This window comes from Colius striatus, chromosome 16 (genome assembly GCF_028858725.1).
Source record: "Colius striatus isolate bColStr4 chromosome 16, bColStr4.1.hap1, whole genome shotgun sequence".
NCBI lineage: Eukaryota > Metazoa > Chordata > Aves > Coliiformes > Coliidae > Colius > Colius striatus.
This window is the reverse complement of record NC_084774.1, coordinates 11242534-11266916: the sequence shown is the minus strand read 5'-3', so window position 1 is coordinate 11266916 and position 24383 is coordinate 11242534. Positions and strand designations below refer to the sequence as shown.

At 42.2% G+C, this 24383-nt stretch overlaps 1 protein-coding gene across 1 annotated transcript in view; it reads right to left on the bottom strand.

The window, feature by feature from the left end:
* TAF4 (TATA-box binding protein associated factor 4) overlaps positions 1-21169 on the bottom strand; it is a 39560-nt gene extending 18391 nt beyond the window's left edge. The window contains exons 1-2 of the mRNA XM_062009254.1: positions 20850-21169; positions 17805-18890 (exon numbers count right to left, since the gene is read on the bottom strand). Coding sequence (XP_061865238.1) covers positions 17805-18890; positions 20850-21165 — 1402 coding nt within the window. The 5' untranslated portion in view covers positions 21166-21169. The remainder of the gene's footprint in view (positions 1-17804; positions 18891-20849) is intronic.
* Positions 21170-24383: the final 3214 nt, after the last annotated feature.

Genomic DNA, 24383 nt, shown 5'->3' with positions numbered 1-24383 from the left:
GAGATCATTTATTCAGCACACCTCAGTCAGTCCATGAAAGCCTCAGGAACTCATCATCTCTGAAACAGTCACCTAAGGAAACAAACTGGGCACTCTAAATTAGTTCACCTTTCTGAGCAACAAACTAAAGGAGGAAACTTCACCATGAAAACCAAGAGGCACTACTGAAATCAGACCATTTTTCCTAAGTGTTGTTCGGTGAATAAACAGCCTATACACATTCCCCAGCAATACCTGGAGATCTGGTCTATGCCATTCCAGAGCATGATTACTTCAAAAGAATCAAGTTCTTATTTGCTTTTAATTCAGTTGAAGTGCCAAAATGTTTACAGACAATGCCTTAACCACGTCTCTTGGACTCCTTGAAAATCAGCATTACACTGCAAAAATTCATTGACTGATTTCTACAAAAGTGAATTGAAAGGAAAAATAGATTATGTTAGTTGATTTGCCCCTAATTGTTTTCATTATGTTCTCTACATTAACTTGCTTTTAATGAAGCAGAGTCACACAGAGATGTTAAACTAGTTTACATCAAAAAGGATACTTTCTATTGTGACTTATTTAGAAATGTTAAGGTGTGACTGCAACGTGCTATGGCCAAGAGTTATACCTAGAAACAAGTATTCCCAATCCGCTTTTATGTAGGAAAAGAGGAGGGGGTTTGCAGACTGTAGAAATAAATACTCTTAGCTTGGCTGTCCAGTCTAAAAAATTATTTCCCAAGCCATCCCAAACAGTTAAGTCTTTTCTCCTGTAACTCACACAGAGAGATGCATCTTCATTAAAACAGCAGTGACATCCACCAGTACCACCACAGCTTACAAGAAATGTAAAAATAGCCATAGTGAATACAGAGTCTGTATAGAGTACATCCTGTCAGAACCATTGCTACTTTCTCACCATCAGCCTCATGCTACAGAGAGGGAGCTACTGACAAAATCTGGAGAAATTCACTATTTTAAAGACTAGAGAGTGGCCTGCTACTACACATCAAGCTAATTCCTGGACAAACCTGGTACCCTCTTCCAACCTACAAACATAAAATCTTAGGAAATGAACTCACATTGCCCATTTTTGCCATCCTTCCCAATAATCAGCTGAAGAAGTTAAACACTGAATCAGTGGAAATCTTCAATACTATTCTAACTGAAAACATCAGTACAGTGGAAGTCAGATTAGAGGAGCTTATAGCAATTCAAAAAGGTCCAGTGTAACTAAATATATCTCTGCTTTCAGGAGCCCTTAAATGTGACAGAATTACATTCAGATCTCAAACTTTTTTCTTAAAAGTCAGCATTCTGAGGGTTCCCCAGGCTATCCTAGGGCTAACCATATCACCCCAATTCTTTAGATTTCTGTATTTTTCCCTTTCAGAAGCAACATAGGGGATATTAACTCCAGCCTGGGGTTTGGAGGATGGTTTGTTTTTAAGCTTCTCTCTAAGTGCAGAAGTGACTAAAGCTATTTGAAAGTGCCAACCCAAAGCAGTTCATCTGCAGGTGAGAACCTTTATAGCATCAAGCACTGGCACACAGCTCCATACTACCTGTTCCAGTCTCCAGGAACATACACATCAAGCTCAAGAATGCCCCTGCACCACACATTAGTGTCCTGTCACAGCACAGCCAACCCTTGGGACACCAGTACTGCCAACTCCTTGTTGTTCTCCCCAAAACACACAGGAGAAAAGAGAGAAAAGAAGGGTGGTAACCACAAAATGAAGGTTGACTACCCCTGAAGAGCAGGCACAATGTCTGAACAATGAAATATTCCCCGAGCTACATGCAAAATTAGAACATGCCTACACATTAACATAGCACAACTGCTGAAACAGACAGTTGAAAAGCATATTAATGTGAGCTTTAGAAAACATATCAAGAAAGTTCCATTTTTGGCAGCAGACAGACAAAACAATAATTTGTAATTCAAACTCTGACTCTAAGCACTATCCTGCTAGATTTCTAACTATGAGAAGCCTGAACCTTCCCTCAAGTATTAAAGTCACAATAAAAAAGTCATTCATACAATATCTGTTCCCATTTAAATAGTTCTTTAATACTGCACTCACATTTGATATGCAGTTATTTTCAACTTATACAGTTTCTAACATATCTTTAAGTTAGGGTCTACCACTGATAGCTAAATTGCTGTGCAGAGTTAATGGGCTATACACAAACATTAAGTCAATTACAAACATCAGACTGGTCTTGTATAAGCTTTGATCATGGTATGATGACAGAAGATATTTTACCTGCTTGAAATTACATCTTGTTACTATATGGGTGATTTCAGAAAAGGTGTAAAATTCAGGTCATGATGAACTTTGTTACTGAAATTTCTGTCCATAAATTCACCAGTGTGCAGGCAAGTCATTTTTGACAGAACACTTAACACCTCTCCTGCCTTGCTGAGAATTCTTTTAAAAGGGAAAAGAAACTGCTCTGAATTTCTCTCCCCTCAGCCCAACTACAGACTCCTTTCCAACCTAATTAGCTAAATAAGAAACTCACTAACCCAAAACTATACCCAAGTTGGCATTAAGTGGATTTTCAGCAAAGTTCAGAAAGCTCACTGGAACTAGCTTGATTAAGAATTAAAAAGAAAGTCCTGTTTATTTCCTGCTTCCAAACCAAGTCAGTGTAGGGCAGCAACAGCTCCCTCTCTCCATTCAAAAATTAACCAACGCTCAGCTGATTCATTTGTTGCAACAGAAAAAAAGAGAAGCTGACAGCCACATACGTAGAAAAAAACCAAAGCATTTCTTTCTCTTATGTTTCAAAACTTGTATTTTAAATATTTAAACAGAGATGAGTATCACAATCTCAAACTCCAGTGCATAAGGGTGCAAATGCTGTGTGAATCAGATCAGAAATGACTACCAGGTGCTAGAAGACAGCTAGAATTGTACCAAGGTATCTCACTTCTCTTACTAAATCCAGGAACATATTTCATGTAAGGATGGAAAAATGTATTTGTTTTAAGTTTACAATACATGTTTTTGTTTTACAAATGGATGAATTGTTCTTTGAGACCAAACAGCTACTAAAGATCATTGGAAACGTTCGATTACAAAAAGGTGACAATAAAACTTGGCCAATTTGAGTCTCCTTCTCTGGAGCCATTCAAAACTCAACTGGATGAGTTCTTGTGTGACCTATTCTAGCTGGTCCTGCTCTGGCAGAGGGATTGGACTGCATGAGCTTTCGAGGTCCCTTCCAACCCTTTAAATTATGTGATTTTAAATATCTCTGTCTTCTTTTTCCTAGAAAGTCTGATCACATGTACTCTAAAATCATATTCACTATTAAAAATGCAAACATTCAAGCATTCTTTCCAAGCCTCTCATCAAAAATCTAATTAAAATTAAAATTAATTACCATTTTTTTGTTAGAAGTCAGAAGCTTAAGAGAATCCTGCAAGAGGCTCATATTTTAGTTTGAATTAAACAATTCATCATGGCTCCAAATGAAGGATTACCAAAATCAGGTTGGATTGTTCCTTATGCCAAAAAGTCTTGGTGTCCTGACTAGCACAACGGTCATCTTGTGTATTTGTTATGGAGACCTTCCCGGGACTCTCCTGTTTTCAAGAGACTTTGGATGGAAAAGTTCATTATTATGATGTAGTTGCATAATTCTACACTGTGTCATCTTTGCCTCTTGTTATTTGTATTTCCATTTGCTAACAGCATTTCCATTTACAAAGTGTTGTGTTTTGGAGGTTTTTTGTTTGTTTGTTTGTGTTGAGGCTTTTTAAAAATTAATAAAACTTGTAAAATCCCACACTGGAATGAAAAGTGAAGAGCTCAGCTCTCCCCACGTGACCTGTCAGAAAAACATAAACCAGGCTTTTTTCTAATGACTCCTTCCTTCTTTGAAACACAGCTTGGCTTAACAATGACCAAAAAGAAAGGTTATCAGAACAGTAAAAGAAGAATAGAAAAATATTTTGTAGCCTTTACAGACCACTGATTATCTGTGTATACACAGATGACCTGAGATATACATCTTTCTTCCTAGAGTACCTCTACATTCAAAAAACCCTAAGCAAAATTATGTCCTGTTTTGTTACCAGTTTTCAGCAATAAGTCTAGATTAAAAGCATTTATAGGAGCTGGTTTTCTCAACCATAGAGTTAAAGGGACCTTTAGAGATCATCCAGTCCAAATACCCTGCCAAAGCAGGTCCCACCTAGATCAGGTCACACAGGAACACATCCAAGTGGGTTTTGAAGACCTCCTGAGCTGAGCCTCCACTCTCCCTGGGCAGCCTGGGCCAGGGCTCCCACACCTCAGCACTGAAACAGTTTTTCCTTATGTTTAAATGGAACTTTTTGTGTTTCAGCTTCTTCCTGTCACCCCTTGTCCTGTCACTGGATACAACAGGAAAAAAATGATGTCCCAACCTCCTGACATCCACCATTTAGATCTCTGTAAATATTAATGAGACTCCTCCAGACTAAACAGTCCCAGGTCCCACAGTCTTTCCTCAGAAGGAAGATGTTCCAGTCCCCTGATCATTTTGGTGGCCCTGCACTGGACTCTCCAGCAGTTCCCTGTCCCTTTTGAGCTGGAGAGCCCAAATTGGACACGGGACTCCAGATGAGGCCTCACCAGGGCAGAGCAGAGGGGGAGAAGAATCTCCCTTGACCTGCTGGACACACTCTTCTTGATGCATCCCAGGATGCCACAAGGGCACATTGCTGGCTCATGTTTACTTTATTATCAACCAGGATTCCCAGGTGTCCCTCTGCAGAGCTGCTCTCCAGCAGGTCAATCCCCAGTCTGTGCTACTCTTTCTGCAAACAGAGCAAGCATCTTCAGATCACCATTCTTAGGAAACATCATTCAGCAGATTGTCACCTCTGATGAGCATATCTAGCAGATAGTCATGCTAACAACAACGTAGCTAGGTGTTACCCCCTCAGAATATGCACTCCCTTACTCAGGGACTCAATTCATCCAGTCAGTGACACATTAAAAGACTTCATTTACAGATAGCAAGTAAATGAGGACCACCAAAAGATATTCTGTGCTTGTCATTGGGTATACCAGCGTGCAAGAATAGAACCCTTGCATATCTGCAAAATGTAAAACCTAGAAAGTATCCTATCAGATCACAACTGACAACATCTCTCATTCTGATGCAGATACTGAACAGAAGAACAGAAGGTTCAAGCTTACAGATTTCGTTCACTACCCACAATACAGCTCATAGTCTAATACAGATCAATTCAGAATCATTACTAAGGAACCTACTTTTTAAAAGTTGAGGGTTTTTTCAGTAGCTGAGACATGACAGAAGAATTAATGGATGTATGATCTTGAAACTGCCCAAGAATATCCTTTTCTAGTCTCCTGAGGAAATGCTCTTCTTAAAGTAAAAAAGTAACTAAATTTTATTTCCAAAGGAAAAACAGTTCAGGTCAAGGAGAACTGTTAGGCAGCAAGGAATCACCTTCAATACACACACACTGACGTTCAGAAAGAACGTCCAAGCGTGAAATAATAACTAGAAGATTGATTTCTTACACCAGAAGCATCAAAGTCCTTACAAACACCTTTAGAAAAGAGGGTTATTGATCATAAAGTCCACCAACATCTGACAAATCTTCAAATCCTAACAAGATTTGCCAGGAAAGTTCACGAAGAGGTTATCTTAACGTCAAAGCAGTTTGTATCTTAAGCTCTCAAGCACATACTCATTTGTGGCAAGATATTGCAAACATTTGACATGGTAAAAAATTTGACAGTAATAACAAGCGAGCTGTGCCACATTAGCAAAAGAAAGCTTTATAATAGCATCCCTTCTGTATTGTCAGAAAAGTTCTGTTGCAACAAAAAGGAAAGCAAGTGTGTGTAAGTAAGGTTATGCAAGTTGATATCACACACACCACAAAAGCCATATAAAGCAAAAGGGATGAGTCAATGCTCTGTAGGTTATTTGAATCAGGCTATACATGGACCCTGAAAGGACAAAACCTTTGTAAAAGGACAAAGTTTCTAAGACTTTCCCAACACAAAAAAGCTGGAAGAATACTGAAGAGACAGTGAGAGAAGGATAGATGTCTATCAAACTACAGGAAGAACTTTCAGCAGAAATTATATATATATATGATAGGGTCTCCTACTGCAGAGAAGGAAACAATAGCCTCGTACCAACCTGAACGCTGTCCAACAACCCACCATTCCTTCCCTTACAATAACTGACCCACCTAGAAAAGGAATCAAAGGGTAAGAAGAGGGAAGAACCTAACAAAGCCTACCAGTATATCTACTATTTTCACTCCAGAACTATGACATTAAGGAAATCTTCCCTAACACAAGACAATTGTTAGCATATTTATAATTATTTTCATATGTCTAATAAACCAGCAGACGTGTAGCAGCTCACACAGGACAATCCATACACCAGCTCACAAGAAACAGTGATTACAAATCAAGATGAATAGCACAGAACTTTAAATGGCAAGACAGTTGTGGATTAGATGTTATTGAAGACACTTTATTTTGTACCCAATGACATGTGCACCACCATATTAGATGCACTAAATTTAGGTGCTTCGAACCTCAGGTGATCTGTGCTGCACAATAAATCCAGAAAGAACTTTTACTTGAACTTGCTTGCCAATGTCTTTGAAACCATCAGCAATCCAGGCTCCTGAGTTTCATGAACAAATGTGGTTGGTTTGTGACTTCTGTAAATGTGTTTTAGCTCCACAAGAGCTTACAAAGATGTCTACACAGTGCAGGGATCAGCTCCAGCAAACTGGTAATGAACCCACCACTACCTGTGACTTCACTTGCTCCAGCAGTGCTTGCACTGCACTGGCACAGACAAGGTCAGCCTCTACAAACATGAGTGAGTAGTGGATACATTCTGTGCCAAGTTGCAGGTCTGCACACTATAAAACTGGCAGGCAGTGACAGAGCTGCCTAGCACACTGGCCACCCTGAGAGATCAGATTCCTTCACCTCTTGTTTCAGAGCAACAGGCACTCTAAAGCAGTGAATGTTGAGGTTTTGTACACAACTGTACTGAGAGCACTCAGTGCCCACTAAGTCCAACACATCCTAAAGGTGTCTGTTAAAGGTTCAGCATCTGCTGTGCTTAAGGTGGGCTACAACTTGGCACAAAAACCCATGACTGTCAGGTGTTGCTTCAGAGCACCTTTACTAAAAAACACTTGGGAGTCTCCCCTGACAGGCACTAAACACTACATCACAGTGAAGACTGGCATGGCACTGAATTTTAGACAAGAACTTACCACAGAGCTACAAAAACACATTACTCCTTTCACTTTTCCACTCACATCACTCTGGAATAAAGTCAAAATTTACACAGATACAGTGACTGAAAATTTTGATACAGCAGCAGTTTACTACAGCACTGCATTTGCCTGTCATCACCCCCACCACATGCCTAATCTGCACACACAGATCACAGATCGTAACTAACAGTTACGGTCTGTGAAATACTAATTCTCAAACAGCTGATTTATGATTACTGCAAACATAGAAGAAAGCTACATGCTCAAAAAATCATCAAGAGTCCTGACTGAAGTGCACAGAAAATGTTATTTTGCATAGACCAAGTGTGCAAGTTCATATTACAAAAAAATTACTTTTGTTTTTCTTACTAAGGAGTCAAAAGAGACTCAGCTTCACATTAAAGCTTTTTGCTTACTCTTACTATGCAAGAATTCAAACTACAGAACTCAACTGTACTGTCTAAAGAGCAAAGAAGTGAATCATTTGTAAAGTACTAACTCCCAACTCCTCTAAGAACATAGCTAAAGGAATAAGGTCACAATGGAGTGCCAAAAAGCCACTGTATTTATCAGTGATCCCATGTGGAAAAAGTCTTACCTGGCTCAGCTGAAAAGGTGCAAGAAGCATTCTGGGAAATATGTCACTTTATATAGCAGCAATTGACAAATACTTCAACAACAGTGTGTTTTGAAACTATTCTGACTTTTCTGGAAAGCTATATTCCTTGAAAGTGTGTTAACATTCCTTTCTAGTCAAGCATACAAAGCCAAAACACCAGAGTGCTCTGTCAAACTGCAACGCAATCATCACACAAATCTGTCTTTTAGTCTGACAAAGACAGAATTAAGAAAAACACTATCAAGAGCTAAACCAATTACTTTAATTATTGATCTCAAAGTGATTGAGATTTCGCTGTGCCATTAATTTCAATATACTTAGTTATACCAAAATCGGATTTGTTTGAGAAAGAAAGACATAAAACATCATTAATTCTTCTGATCTGTTACTCTAAATAAGAGATTTAAAACTCAACTAGCCTTCATTTCTGGCAACAGTTTTTCTGTCCCAAGGCATATCAATATTAGTGCTGTTCAAGCACCCAATGAAATGGGAATGGGCAAGCTATGTTGCATTTACCACAATCTGCACACAAATACTTCATGAGGGGTAATGCATTAAATTCACATTACCTTCCTTCCAAAAGGAACACCCTAAACCAACTAAATACATGAAAACCCATAGACAGACATTTCTCTAATCTCATATCTCTTTTGTCTTCACTGTGAACGCCCTACTCTAGGTATATACTCTTTATAACTTTAACAGTGACAAAGCCCTTTGTTGATGCCACCTTTTCACCCAGAACTGTGGAGATCTTATGTCAGACATATCCACTGACAGCAAACCAGTGCAACCTCAGTGGAAACATTCCCTTCAAATCTTCCTCTGCAGAAACCCTGTGATTTCATGGCTCTCTCACTGTCAATACACAAGTTATTCTGCTTTGAGAATATGCCAAACATTATGCCTGTGAGTTCAAATACAAACTATCAACGTGGACATGATATTACATGTCACTTGGCTGATAGCATCATTTACTAAATAGCACTACTTTTTCAGTTAGTCTGAAAAAAAAGTACTTTCACACCTGTAAGCTTGAATTCAGAAAGCTTTTCGACAAAACTCAAGTCTTTAAGGAGTTTTACTAACCATCAAATGCACAGTCCTGAGTAATGACTAAGCTTAATGACTGGGTATGACTAACACTTATAAATAATTAGTGCCTTCTCTCCCCCTCCCCCATTGAGGGGAGGGAAGGAAAGAAAAGCAAATGTTAACAGTGGAAAAAGGAAGAATGAAAGGAAGTAGGAGGTTGAAGTTCACGGCATGAACACTTGTCTCTTCTTCCAATCCACCCGTAATACTACGGCCAATGTGACTGCACGTGTTCGTTAAAAGCTCCTCATTCTTTTCTATAAACTGCTGCACAGTTCAGCCACTCTCAGCCTTCCTACTCCAGATCTCTTCTTCTGACCTCCTCCACTAATTCCTCAGCAAATACTCTTCCGGTCACCTCTGCTGAGTCTTTTGCCACTGATGCTGCAATTCCTCAGTGTTACTCCTTGGAGTTGGTACTGACTCATGTGAGAACAACTGGTCCCACTTGCCAGGCCACCGTTTATGCTGAATGCACCTGATGTTACTACATTCTGAGACAGGCACTAAATCTAACCCTCCCTTACAGAAATACTGGATTATTAAACCAAAGAAAGGTGTGAAGAGAGCTTACTACAGCCTTGCTGCACCCTCAAACCATTTAAGGAAGGCTAGAGCACAGTACTACACCTCAGTGTTTAGTTTTGCTTATATTCTCCTATTTACAGCACACATATTTCAACTGAAACTATCCTGGTTGTCTGTACAGAATCTATCCAGCATGTGTTTTATTCTGTACTGAAGTAGCACGATGGCTTTTAACAGTTCAACTACTCTCAGAAGCATCTATTAATCAAGTTATAATGATAAGTTAGATCATTTTTACCAGAGACACTTACTTGATTCAGTACAAATCTTAGATCAATCATGCTATCTATGTAAAATAATACTACATACTGATGCCAGTTTTATGTTACTGGTTGTCTAGGTATTAGTTACAACATGTTATTGAAAAAATAATTTAGTAATGTATTTTAAGGAAAAAAAAAGCATCACAATTAAGGATACATGGTGTTCCTAATTTACAGTTCAAATTCAGAAACAGAGTTCTACACCAACAAGAAGATAACCAATTTTTATCAATATACTTTTCCAGATCCCACAAAAAGAGCTTGGCATCACAGCCAAACCTTGCACTAAATCCTGTACAAATCCACAGCAAAAGGACTGTCCCCAACTAAAAGGATTTATTATCTGTTTATATCCTTTGCTGAGAATCAGCCTTTTATGTCCAAAGTGTAACTTTCTGATCACTGGTAACACAAGCACAGAAACTCACCTCTATAAAATGTTATTTCTAGCCAGACAACAGTTCCAGAGCTAAAGATTATCTACATTTGTACAATGGCTTAAGATAGCTTCACTGAGGCAATGAACTCTGCCTCTACAGATCTCACTGCAGAAACAGAACACGGTTGTATCAATTCCTTATGATCATCACCTCTTTCTCAGTTATTGACAGCCTATACCATTATATAGTGATGAGAGTCAAGGGTTTCTTCTCACCAAAAAAAGCGTTATTAAGAAAACTCTAAAGGCATAAATAAAGCTTCAAGGATGATTATTTCAGTTTACATTTAGCATTATGCTAAAGGCACTTGCAGTAAATTACTCCAAAACAAGAGGCTTTGTGGTAAAAACTTGGCTCTCAGTTCCTTGAAGCACCAGTGCCTCCAGAAGACAACCAGCATTTCTGGAAGGAAATTACCACAGAACAGAATCAGGGTAAAAAATTCTAGAATAAGCTGAGGTAAAATTGTTCTAAAAGGTTAAAAATAAAAAAGATTTGCTCTATTCATGTGTCCATGGTCTTCATGAAAAAAAAGCCTCATCTAATTTGAAATATAAGTGATTTCACAGTCTTTACAGCTGATTAATTACAGTCTGGTCTGTGTATAGTAATTATGATTCACTCAGTATTTGAGCTGGAAATAGGGCCATTTTGCCACAATAATTTAGTGGTACTATCTCCAGTGTGGACGCAACCATATCACTGTTAAGGATGCTTATTGTATAAGTTATTTTCCTTCTCTTATAAGGAAGCAGAATTCAAGAGGGCTGAAAAAGCAAAAACTGTATGCAGACAATAAAGAAACTTGTATTAGTATAAATGCAACTTCTTGCATTTAGGCAAGACTTCAACTAGCTTAAAACTAAATTCAAATTAATGCATTACCAACTGAAAACACCACAAACCCAAAGCCTGATATCCCCACAGCCACTGTCTCTAAAACAACTGTGTACAAACTGTCAAAGGGATACAGATGCACCAAAACTTCAGTCCCAGAAGGACATCAGGGAAACTTCAGCAACTCTCACAGATCATACAACTATTTGTAGGCAAAGAACATCCCTGTGGCCATGCACAGAAAAAGCCCTTTGTGCCACATTCTCTAGAGTTTGCCCTTCCTTCACATAGAGCTTTACAGTTCATAATACAACTGAAACAACTGGCTAAGTACAACTAAAAATTCCTCTCCATCATTTTCTTCAGTTGTGAGAAACACAATTTAAAAGATTTTTTTCATGCTACTACCTCTTCAAAACTTCTTTCACAAGAGGTAATACGTCTAACAAACTTAAACTTGCCAACACTTACTGGCAAAAGCCTTCTTTTGCACATCAAGCAATGGCATCATATTCAAGGAGCAGATTCACACAGATAAATGGATTTACAAACATTTGATAAAGTTTCGGCACAGAGAACAATCCTGACAAGAGTAGTTATTTTCAGGTTAAAATGCTGAATTTAAGCACTTTTGGAAAACTCTATATAGTAACAGAAAAAATGCTGAACATGTGTTCTGATCACACAGTTCTTATGAGAGCAGAAAGCTAGAAAGCAAGCTTTCCACATGCCAGTATCTCCTCTGCTAAAACCCTATTAGGCTAATGTCAGTATTTTCAACTGCATTCCTGAACTACTTCATACTTTTTTAAGAATTCTATGTACAAATCATTTCCCAAACCAGAGAAGAAAAACAATAGTTAAGAGTTTTCATACTCCAAAACATTTGACTTGAAAAGAGTTTGTAATGCCTACTGATTTCTGTTTTGTCAGTGCCCAAGAGCATTGCCTTTTCACCTCTGACCGCTAACTTCCCACGTTAGTGATTCAAGACCCATGCAGCATCCAAATTTATGGTCCTCAAACCAATATGCTGCATTTTAAAAGTAATCAGCATAGATTTCCAGAGGTGGAATATTCATTTGGCTCCCTGAACATAGAAACACCACGTAACTTCTAAAGTAGCAGAGTGTAAAATGGCTCAAAAGAAGTAAATCACTCGCGCTCATTGATCAACAACCTTGATCATCAGCCTAGTGATACACAAAAACCCCAGAAAAACCACAACGTGATGTGCAGCTAGACATATGAAACAAATTCATATATGTACTTCCAAAGTTGGGAACAACAGTGTTTTCCAGAATAGAACTAGAAAAAAGGTAGTAAAAGGTAATAGCTTTCGTAGCCTAAAAGAATCACAGTTCTATGCCCACCAGATCCCATCACTTAAAGAGGTATTTTCATCAGATGTGCAGAACATCTCATGACACTCATTTTAACAAAAAAAAATCCTATTGCACGGCTCTCTGAGTCCTTAGTTCTGTGGGGTACAAAGCTAAGCATACAGGATTCCTCAGTAAAGAAAGTTGCAATAAGAACACACATAACTTTCAGTCTTGTGACATATGGCAGATTTCAAATAAAGCAAAATGTTCCTTTTGCTGATGCATGGTTTGAACATAAAATCCACCCCTCACCCAGAAGACTTCTGCAGAAGACATCCACAGAGATAACACTTTATGTGCCAAGTAAAGGGCTCCCAAACTCTAATCTTGGCAAAAATATCGATTCCCTCATGGCCTTGGGCAAGTCAGAACTTTTCTAACTTGCTCTTTCCCCCAGCTCTAAAGCAGTACTCATACTACTTTATTTACCAACCACACGGGCATGTTGCTGAGACTAAGTTTTGTAAAATGCTTTGAAAAAACCCATACTATCAGTACTATAAGAAGCTACTATTATCATTGTGCATTACAGACATTATTTTTAACAAAATAGAGCCATGCCAACACATTTAACAGGCATAACATTGGCAGTACATGCAACATACAGGGAAACTATAATCAGGATATGTTTGAACTTGCTTACTATTCAGCGGGAAATAGAAATAACTACATTCCACTACTTCATAGTATTTCTTCTGCACCTTTCTATATTTCTTATATTATGGGTATCTGCAGATTCCCTCCTCTATTTATAGACCTAGTTACTTTAGGCACTTCTAGGGTATACCTTTCAAGTACAAAGTAACCCAAAGAATGACACAAAGTAACACAAGTTGTTTCACAAAAGAGTTTCTGATTCTTCTCAGCCTGTCACCTTTCTCCTTTTTCTCTTGGCTCTCTTTTGCCTCACTGCCTAGCACCCCAACTCCTAACTGAAGGAAACAGAACTACTCCTGCAGAGTTATTTCTCAGTAACTCCAGCTGCAAAAAGTATGACTGCCTAAGTGAAAAGGACCTGAACTCTTTTTAAGTATGTGTTCAGGCACTTTTCCCATCCTAACGCCACTATAATGAAGGGCTAAGTTAGAATTCTTTTTGCATAGCTAACACAAGGTAAAAAGCATCACTTTCTACAAAAGTTCAGCTTCCTTTTAATGCCCAGTTGCCAGCCTCTAAGACCATGGAGAAAACTTTGAACATGCTGCAGATGTATAGCATCAATCTTCTTTCAGGTACCCTTTGCTTCCAGAAAGCACTAACAATTTAGAACAATTGTAGAGGTGATTTTCATTAGTACTGTTCAGAACTCTGGAATATGCCATTATTAAGGGAGCCTCTTCAGTTCCACAGTCAGGAAAAGGCCCACATCTGCAGCTGCCACAGAAATGGAACATGAGACAGTCCCCAGAATGAAAGCAATGAAGAAGTCTGTCTCCTTATCATCAGCTAGTAGAAGATCCAACTGATTTTGTGCAAGTAATAAGTTTTATTATAAAATATGAAGCCAAATAAATCTTTGATAGCAGTTCTACTACAGCTGTACAACTGCATTATTGATAATGAGAATACTGATCATGATCACAGAAGTAAAAAAAATACATAAACTATAAATGCTACCTGTTCTATCTACTATCACCAAATACAACTGAGAGTCACAGAACCTTGTTTATTCATGGCAAAAAAAGTTTGCCTTCAGGATCAATGTACCAAACTTTCCTAAGTACTAACATTCACTCCAAAGGCAAGAGAGAAAAGTGGATGGGGGAAGTAGAGGCTTCTGGATTACGGTTTTACCTAAGCTAGTAGAGAAGGCTGTCCAGATGTACCTGTTCTATATTGTTCCCACTCTATACCTACAGCACTCTCCAATCTGCTCCTTTTTTTAAGCAGGCACCTTAAAAGCTTATTCTGATACACTTGTATATAAAGATAAAGCAGAAAAGAGTAACAACATAAAGCACTTGCAAGAACAGAAATCAAATCTTTGAACCCTCCAGCTGATGATAAAGTAAGCATAAGCAAGCATAAGCTCACAGAGATTGGTTTTGAAACTGTATCAAAGCATTGCTGGAGAAGACAATATTTTGAAAAGTGATTTTGAAGTACACGCATTTTGTCACTTTACAAGATGATTCTATCACATGTCAGTGATGACCCCTGAGCACTTTTACAAACTCTTATACTGCAAAAGATTAATCTTAGAGCATAAACTTCGTTATACCTTTCTGCAGACTTTTCTGAGCAACTCTAACAGCAGAACATAAACTCACCAATTTTCCTACCTGTTAACACATCATTGGATACAACACATTTCACATTACTGCTTGAAGTATTCAGAAATAAACTACATTCGGTCACAATTTCGAAAGATGTTGCATCTTTAAAGCAGCATTATATAGAGAAAATTGTGTTCTCTCCCCCTGGAAAGCCATCAGACAATATTTTCACATCTCTGCTAAGAAGCTATAAATAAGGTTTTATTTTTGAACCTTCATTAACCGGATCTGTCCAATTAGACCACAAAGTCCCAAACACAGGCTCCTGAAGAAAAGTCTAAGTGCAATACTTCCTCACGGATGTCAGTAATGGAAAGCCACTATTAATGCACAGATACTTTGAATAGTCCAGTTTGTTTGAGAAACAATATACCAGAATCCAGTAATGTCACAACAACTACAGCCCATTTCACACATTTCTAATTTGGTCAAAGTTTGCTGCACGATTGTCTTGATGCAATACAAAGCATTATTCTAAAAGTCACACATATTAAAGAGCATTGATCAAACTTATTCTCCACATGCTCTTTTTAAGACAACATTTGAAACCTTCCAAGGTTTCTAATTTTCAAGTCCCAGGTTAATAACACTTACTGACATTTTATATTCAGCTTTCCACACACATGAAACTCTAACTATGTATTGGAGAGCTAGTAATTCAAGGTAAGAAAATAACAACAAAACACATTTACTTATTGGTCAAACCTTCCATATGAATTTTCTAAGTGTTTGTAAATCTTGGTGTAAAAACCAAAATGTGCAGTACATGATCTCAAGCTCTGTTGTGCGCTAAGTCTTACAAACTCTTATTAGCACATAGTACTAACTTTTAAAAACAAACTTGTGAATGCAAATTTGATGCATGCAGTAGATACACAGCATACAAGCGCTGCAGTTTCAGCTTCAAACTACCCATCTGCCTTTAAAAATCTGGCCTATGATGCTGTATTTCAAAATACAATTTCAAAAGCACAGTCTTCTACTCTCCTTTCACTATGAATGTACAGGCACTCTACTAAACACTGAAGCAGTTGCGTGTGGCTGGACTTTCAGGGTGCTTAGCCCTTGCACCTGTGAGATGTTTGCAAGAGCTCAACATCCATCAGTTCTTAAGTGTTCTGTAAGAAATGTTCTATGCAAAACATTTTCAAAGTTGGCTGCTTTCACAAAGTATATAGATGTAAACCAAAGCAATTTATAAAAAAGTCTGTTCCACAAAAATAAACCCTTTCCAATATTAAGTCTGTCATCAAGCAAGAACCCAATTTCCAATTTCCATGTATTCAGTCATGTATACTTGCTTATTTTAAGAGTCATGCCATTCTTTTGAAGTTATAAATATTTTTAAAGTGTAGGACAGACAAGAAAAATAAAATGCTTAATAAAAAACTTCAAGTGTTTAGGACCTATGCTGTTTTACTTTGATCTATCGAGACCTCCAAAGGAGTAATTTATGGTCCAATTATGCTTAAGGACTGGCAATGTTGCTTCCAGGAGTAGCACATTTCAGTATGCTATGGCAGTTTGAAAATATCAGCTACCTGGAAAAAAGGTCCCACTGGGCTCAACAGTGGTATTTTTCCCATAATCAGTTTTATAATGCAGTATTAATGAAAATGTAGGTATACACGGCAATAGACTGTAAAGCTGAAAAATCCTTTGATACACTGTAGCAATATATAAATAAATAAGGCTTTTCCAGCCTATCAATTTCCAGGCTTCAAATCAAGCACTGGGATTTCAAGGTTTGAGTTTTTCCTGCCATTTTTTAAAATAAGTAACATGGGTTAATCAAATTACTCATATAGGGAATAATCTAGACCAAAGAAGAGGGAACAGTCATGCCTGTTAACTTTGATACACAGAATGTTTGACAGACTACATCAAACTACAATCCCATAGACAGTGTCTCACGCAAAAAAGGCAGTGTGTAGCAAGAGAGTATTGTTTCTGATCTACCTTACAAAACAGGTACATTGCTTTAAGATTGGTTAGGAGCTTCAACAGATATATTTATACTATGACCAACTGAAATAGATGACATACAACCTCCACTGATTTCATTTGTCACTAGCAGAAAAACTTAACTAGTTTCTTTTTGTATACAGCCCTGAAAATAATGACCAGGAAGAATATAGCTATTACTATACATCATTAAAAAGACGGAAACTTGTATGTTCCAACAACTATTATCAGTTTAAAATGAAACTGGATACAAGTACAGGCTTGATTCAAAATAACAACAAACATATAACCTTGAACTGCAAAATTTAGGAGGAACAGAACACTTCTCAGAAATGAAATGCTCCTCATCCTGCTTTTTACTCACCCACTGAGCTCAGGACTAGATTCCTTGTCCAGAGATGCTCAGCACTAAGCACGAGACTAGCTACTACAAAAGCTGCAACCCTAGACACAACAGGGTGAGGTAAGGACATAAGAAGACTGCCTTTTGTATCAGAACTCCAGTGACTAAAAAGACAATCATAAGCTTCAAATCTGTGAGTTCTAAAGTCACACTTTGAAGACATTTAAAGCAAAAGAAGGTAGTTTTCTTGTGTTGTATCTGCTGCTTCTCTATTCCCGAGCGCTCTGTGGTACTGGGGGCATGCAGGGACAGAGAGGGAACCGAACAGCACACGATGGTTAGACGAACTACTGACAAAACCACCTTAAGAGTCAACATGCCTTACATGAAAATAAAACAGTAACACTTCATTTGATAATATTCCATTGTCATGCTTTGGTAGTTTGAAGCTTCATTTACATTCACATTGTAACAAAAATACCAGGCAAAATTATCTTCTAATTATTACTGCTGAAAAGACTTTTTGGTCACCCGAAGTAGTACACTAAGCATGCTAAGAATGCTACTATGTTACTACTGAAAACCAGATGATTCTCATTGTTAAGTGTAATGCTTTTTCCACAATTCGCAACTAAACAGAAAGAAACCTTACTTGGATCCCTTCCTCTCTGCAAGAAATGTACTTAAGGAAACAAAACCCTTCAATCCTCTTACTTACCTGGTGGTAACTGAAAATTCTGAATGTTAGTTGGATTCTGAGGTGGTTGAGGCAAACGAGGTGCTAAAACTGTAGGAGTCAAAGTTGCTCTGATTCCACTTGTCGTTGCTGTTGGAGTCCTTGGCAGACTTTGTGCCACTGTATTGGCAGTGCCTTTAGCCATTCCTGTGGGGGTGCCCGGAGCCGCAGGAGGTATCCCACCAGGATTGGGAGCAACATTGGAGAGCCCAGCTTGCATAGTTTGCCCAATAATCATGTTACCCCCTGTAGTACTGGGCTGGCCACCAGTAGCCATTGTCTGCTGTTGGGATACTGCCTGGACTATAGTTTTAGGAGACTCAGATTTGATCACCTGTGTGGCAGGAGCTGCTGGCACAGTAGAACCAGACTGGCTGTTCACAAGCGATGTCTGGAGGGAAACTCCAGATCCCACAGTGGCTGTAGCAACAGCAGAAAAACTCCCCACACTGATGGTTGAATTGATCACAGTATTGCTCCCGTTTTGCGTGGCTGCACCAGCTGCAGCTACTGTGGGTCCTGCTGTGTGAATCGGTGGCCTTACAAGCGTTACTGTGGATGCGCCAGTTCCAATGCTTGGTGGTGGCTGTGAAGAGATAACTGTGGGCGAGGAGGAAGATGCAGAAGACACAGCAGTATTAAGGAAAGAAGTCTGGATGACAGTGTTGGAAGCTGATGGCAAAACAGCATTAACAGTATTTCCTTTCCCCACAGATCCAGGTCCATTGTTAACGAGAGGGGCCACAGCAGGTGCAGAAGCAGGGTTAGCTGTCACAGGAGTCCCAGAGAAAGCAGCACTTCCTGTATGGTGAGAGTTCATCACCACATTACTCCCATTCAAAGTTTGCACTGTTGTGGTCCCAATCTTGCCATTCCTGGTGGACAAGGCAGTTGCCATGGTGCTGATAACCACCGATTTGCCCTGATTGAGGGTCCCTGGAGCAGCAGTGACTTCAGATCCTCCTGCTGCTGCAGTGGTGGTGCTGGTGCTCGTTGTAGTGGCTCCATCCAGAGCTGAAGTCTGGGACCTGGTGTTATGATTAATAACACCCCCTTGCACTCCTGCTCCTGCAAAACAACAACAAGGTTAAACAGAGAGAAGTAGTAAGGAGAGAAGTCCAGCGAAGACACAACGTTCTCCCTCATCACCAAGTCTTCTCCATCTCCCAGGCTGCCTGCCCAGAGTCAGGGAAACAAGACAGAGCACAAACTGAAGATGGCTTTGAAAACATTACCTTGAGGCCTCTGATTTCCCACCAAAGACTGGCAGATTTAATATCAATTGTAACACCCCTGCTTTCACCACTACAGTAAGACAAAATAGGGAAAACAGATTTGATATGAACCAAGGGAAGGGAGGAGGGAAAGTCACCTTAGACCTCTTCCCCACTCTAGAGCCCGATAACACATGTAGCAACAAGGCTGCAACTGCATGGAGGGAAAAATGGCAATGGAAGACATGTTAATAAGACATATTCCCTATGCCCAGCACACGTTACCCTCTAATCCTTTCATCTCCTACAGAGTAAGTCAGTTAGATCAGGAGGCTCAACAACAGCAAAATGTGAAAAAGCAAAAGGAAAGAAGAACATTGGCCTGGCAAGATAAGAAGCACTGTAAGGCCTGGAGCAGGTTACCAGAAGACCCCCTCCGCTTTATCACAGAATTTGTTCTTCTGGATCTGAAGTTCCCACAGTCAGAGACAGTTACAAAATAAATAAATAAAAGGCAAAGCTGGTTTTGAGAAGGGACAAGACGATGTAGCTTCTTGTCCTGAATAATCCTCATGCCCCTTGTTGAGGCCTGGTGTTATCACAAGTACAATCACACACAGTCCAGGTCCTGGCCCTAAGGAGACAGAAATGGGAAAAAGAATAGTGACAGACAGATACTGAAATGCATGTTATAAGGGTTAAGGAGATCCTCCTAGAAGGGCTTCATTAATCATAACAGAAGGTCTGTAATATCTTCTTACCCTTCAGCAACAAGAATGAAAGGAAAAAAAGGAGGGGGAGGGGAGGAATTGCAGACAGATTCTGGGGAGACATTTTTTTTTAATTTCCCTGAAAAACAGCTTCCCTCCATTCCCATGCAGTGAGTCCTTAGCCCCAGCCTTCTCTCTGCTCCCCTACAATCTTCACAAGACGAAGAAGGGGAATATTCCCAGGTAGCTACTGGGGGGGTGGGTGGGAGAAGACATTGTACAAGGTGGGGTGTTGTGGCCTGAATTCCCCCCCTTCCCGGGACCTGGTGTTGTGACAACCCCCCCTTGAGGGCAGCGGAGGAATGAGAGGTGTTGGATGCCCCCTCCAAGCCCCAGGAACAAGGGAGGAAGGAGGGGAGAGAATATCCAGGCAGGCAGATATGGGGGAGAAGCATTTTGAGGGACTTCCTCCCCTTGAAATCCCCCCTCGCTTCCTCCTCTACAGGAAATAGGTGTCATGATTAATAACACCCCCTTGCACTTCAGCAACAGAGAAGGGGGAGGGGAAGGAGCATTTACACAGACAGCTAAGACGGCATTATCAAGAGGGAATCCCCCCCATAACCTCCACCCCTGGAAAGGGAAGGGGAGCAGTCACAGACGGCACAGGAGGCACAGCCATTACCAAGGGGGGTGGGCTCTGCCTCCCTCAGCCCCCGAGATTAAGAGAGCCCTTTTTACACTCCAGCAACAAGGGCAGGAAAAGAAGAGGGGACCGGCAGAGTCACGGAGGGACACTGCCGGCTTATTCTGCGAGAAAGCTGCCCCCACACATGCTAAAACACCCTCTCGTAAGCAGAAGCGAGGAGGGAAAATAAAGGGGAGGGAGCAGAGGCGCGGATACACACCGAGGGGGCATGATGAGGGGAGGCTCTCCCCCATATGATCGATACCACCCTTTGCACTCCCGCTCCTGCCACAACGAGAAGGAGGAGAGAGGGAAAAGGGGGGAAAGCAGTGAGGGAAGGAGGCAGCCGGAGCTGGGGAGTGGGGGGAGGGGAGGGCCCCTCTCCCTCAGAGCCCCCCACCCCTGCCCATGTTACCTGCTTTTGTGATCTCTGGGGCACTCAGTCCCATCTTGCTGCTGCTGCTGCTCTCTGTTTGGGCATTAGCATTGCCTCCTACTACTACTCCTCCAGGGCTAGGGCTAGGGCTGCTGCTGCTACTGCTGCTGCTCACAACATGGTTCCCCAGCAGCCCCCCAGCGGCCCTCAGGGGCTCCTGCGCCTTGTGGTGCTGGTGGTGGTGGCCGGAGGCCGCCAGCTGGGACTCCAGGGAGCCCACCAGGTCGCTCACCACCTTCTCATCCACCTCCGTGTTCAGGAAAACCTCATCCAGCAGATCCGAGCCCGCCGCCATCTTTTTTTTGGAGGGTTCCTGTGAGCTGCTCCCTCCTCCCCCCCCTCCCCTTTCACTCCTCCCTCCCTCCCCCCACCCCACACACACTCTCGGCCGCCGCCATGGCGCAGGCGCGCGCGCCCAGCCTCACATCACCGGCCGGAGAGGGATTCCGCCCGCCGCTGATTGGCCGGCGGCCGCCTATAAAAGGCAGGGCAAATGGCTGCGAGCGCTTAGTTGGGAGTCGGGCGGCAGCGGCTCGGCGGTGCCGCGGCGGCCGGGGGTGGGACGGGGGCAAACGGGCGGCGCGGGGCGCAGGGTCACGGCTGTGGGCGCCCGCGAGGCCGCGGCCGTGCGGGCGGGCGGCGGAACGGCCTTGGCGGCCGCGGCCCTTTGTCTGCCTCGGCCCAAAATGGCTGCACGTTTCCCTGCTGCTCCCTGCGTCCGGGTCTTCCCCGGCCGGCGCGAGTCTGAAGGGCGCCCCACACCTGTGCCAGCTGCGTGTAACTGATCCACCGGCAGCGGCGGGGCGGGGGGGCCGGGCCCCACGCCCAGCCCCGGGCGGGGGCAGCGGGTGAGGAGGAGCGCGCCGGCCCCCGTGCCTCCCTCTGCCGTTGCCAGAGGCGGGCTTGCCCCGGCGCGCTGCCCGCCCGAGCGGCCGGGGGCCGCAGCCCCTCAGTGCGGCCGGGGCGGGGAACGGTCCCGCCAGCCGGGCCGCGGGGGCGGGTGCCGCCGCCGTTGTGTGCCAGGCGCAGTCTCCGCAGCCTTGTCTCCGCGGCCTGAGCAGCCTGACTCAGCATTCCGGGCTCGCGGTGGAGGGGTTGAGGCGAGCCCCTGGAAAGCGCGGCCGAGCGGGGAGGGCGGCTGCGATTTCCGCGCTGGGAAGGGAAAAGGGGAAAGACTAGAGGGGAGGGGGGAAAGAAAAGAGAGGGAGATCACGGTTTTAAACGGTCCAGTCGCAGCTCCGAGCCCGGCGCTGCGAGGCGGGGGCCTCGCCGCGCTGGGGACGATCCCCGCGCGTGTGTCAGCGTGCGTTACACCCCCGCTGCCGCTTAACCCTTGGGGGGGAGAGCTGTGCGTCTGCCAAACGGTGCTCGGCAGGGAGCTGCTGCAGCCACGGCCCCATCGCGCCGGGTTTCGGCTCGGAGCCCCAGAGGTGCCTGGAGGGCCGCGACGGGGCTCAGGCAGGCGCTGGCCGCAGGTGGCTGTGTCTGTTGGGCGCCGGCCTTACAGTAGGGAGCTGCACTTTGACCTTATTGAGCAACCGTCATAAAGGAAGTAAATATAGTTAAAGTAAAAATACAACCTGCCTTTTAGTAAAGGTTGTCTTTTGCTGGGCACTGTTTCCCCAGACAACTATTGGAACAATATTAACCGAAAGACAAATCGTAGCATGTAGTAAGTTTTAAGGGGTATCAAGCTTAAGAAACAGCACCTCTTATTTCAGTATTAGAAAATAAGCTTTGCTCCTACATACTGGGAATGGGTGGAATTAAGGGCTGGAATTGGGTGGCAGTGGGATTGAGGCAGTTCCAGCCATGGTCAGGGCTGCTGGGCTTGATGGCTGAGCGAGGACTGTGAAGGTGGAGGCTTAGGAGAACAAGAGTTAGGAGTTACCTATGAGAAGGGATTGCTTTAAATAGGTCAGAGACATGGTTGCCCAAACATGGGTGTCAGCGCTTCCTGCATTACATATTTGTGGTGATCCCTTCACTTGTAGTACTGTGATCTGAAGGAAACTGCTCAGCTGGCTAGTTGGCCCCACGGGCTATGGGAGCAGGGCTTAAGGTACCGTCTGGTGCCTTACCCTGCTCCCAAATACACAAATGTGCCTTCAAGGGAGAAGCTGTTTGTGAAAGCTCAAAGGGGAAACATCAAAACTGGTGGGTATTTTGTTATAAATGTATAGGCCTCAAATAATAGGGTGAGTAAATGTCCTTAAATGAAAAGTCTTTGCCATTCACAGTCTGGTGAGGGATATGGCTGTCCTGGTTTCTTGCACCTGCAGTAGAATTCAGCTGCTGAGTAAAAATGGCACCACCAAGCCTTTCCTAAAGCTCCGAGCACTTCACCCCATGGCATGCCTCGAAGGGCCTGCCTAGCTCCTCAGAGAAATTTTGTGTATATCTTTTATTCTTGTCTTAGATGTTTTGTACTGTGCAGCTTTTCTCAATCATCATTCAAAACTCAAGGGAGAGGATGCAAATGCTTTTTCCTCCTCTAGGATTTAGGACTAAAAACTTCCATTTGTATCGATTTTTTGCCAAATTACAATGCTGTGAAGTAGCTGCTTTTTTACAGACATTGTTGTAGGTCATATTGCCCATTTCTCACACGGTGGGAATGCCCCTTCAAGCAGGGGAGCCCCAAGCAGCCGGCTGCTGCTACAGTTGAGCACGTTGCTAGTTTTAGCTGTAGTGAAATTCTATAAGCAACATACCAAAGAACCATCTAGACTGTGTCTGGTCACATTCCCAAACCAGTGGAACAGTTCATCTACATCAGCTGCTCAAATGATTTATTAAGGGTAAAAAAACTAGACAAGCTAAACCAGCCCAAAGATGCAGCATGGCTGCGAGTGTTTTTCTCGTGGCACGTAAGCAGGAGTGCGGCCCCGAGCAGCGACAGAGGGACAGAGCGTGACAGGGACGTGAACGGATCAAGGGGCAGAGCAGCCTGTGTTCTTCCACTGCTTGCATTCTAGGGCAGCTTGAATGCAGTTTACAGTTGCATACAAAACTAGAAATAAAACCCTGGAAATCTTCATAGCCTTGTTCTAACACTCTCTTCAGTGTACCATATGGCTTATCTACCATATTAGGTAAACAACTTTACAAAATTACAGGAGCAATGGAGATTCTTTACAACTTGTGCATTGTAAGTGTGTAGGATTCATTACTGAATAATTTATCTTTTCATACACTCTGCCTCTGGTTTGACATTGGAAGTAACTTTCTAGACTGGATTCTTCAGGACAGAGATTCCAGCTCCTCTGGGCTGTACTGCTCACTTTGTTTAATATGGTATTAATGGCTCATGAAACGCCCTTTGCAGCACTGTACTCGACTCTGGGGCCCCACTCTAAGAAGGGCATGGAGCTGTTGGAGCGAGTTCAGAGAATGGATTCAAAGATAAAAGGGCTGGAGCACCTCTCCTATGCAGACAGATAGAGAGATGGGCTTGTTCAGCCTGGAGAAGAGAAGGCTCTGGAGACACCTTATAGCAGCCTTCAGTCCCTA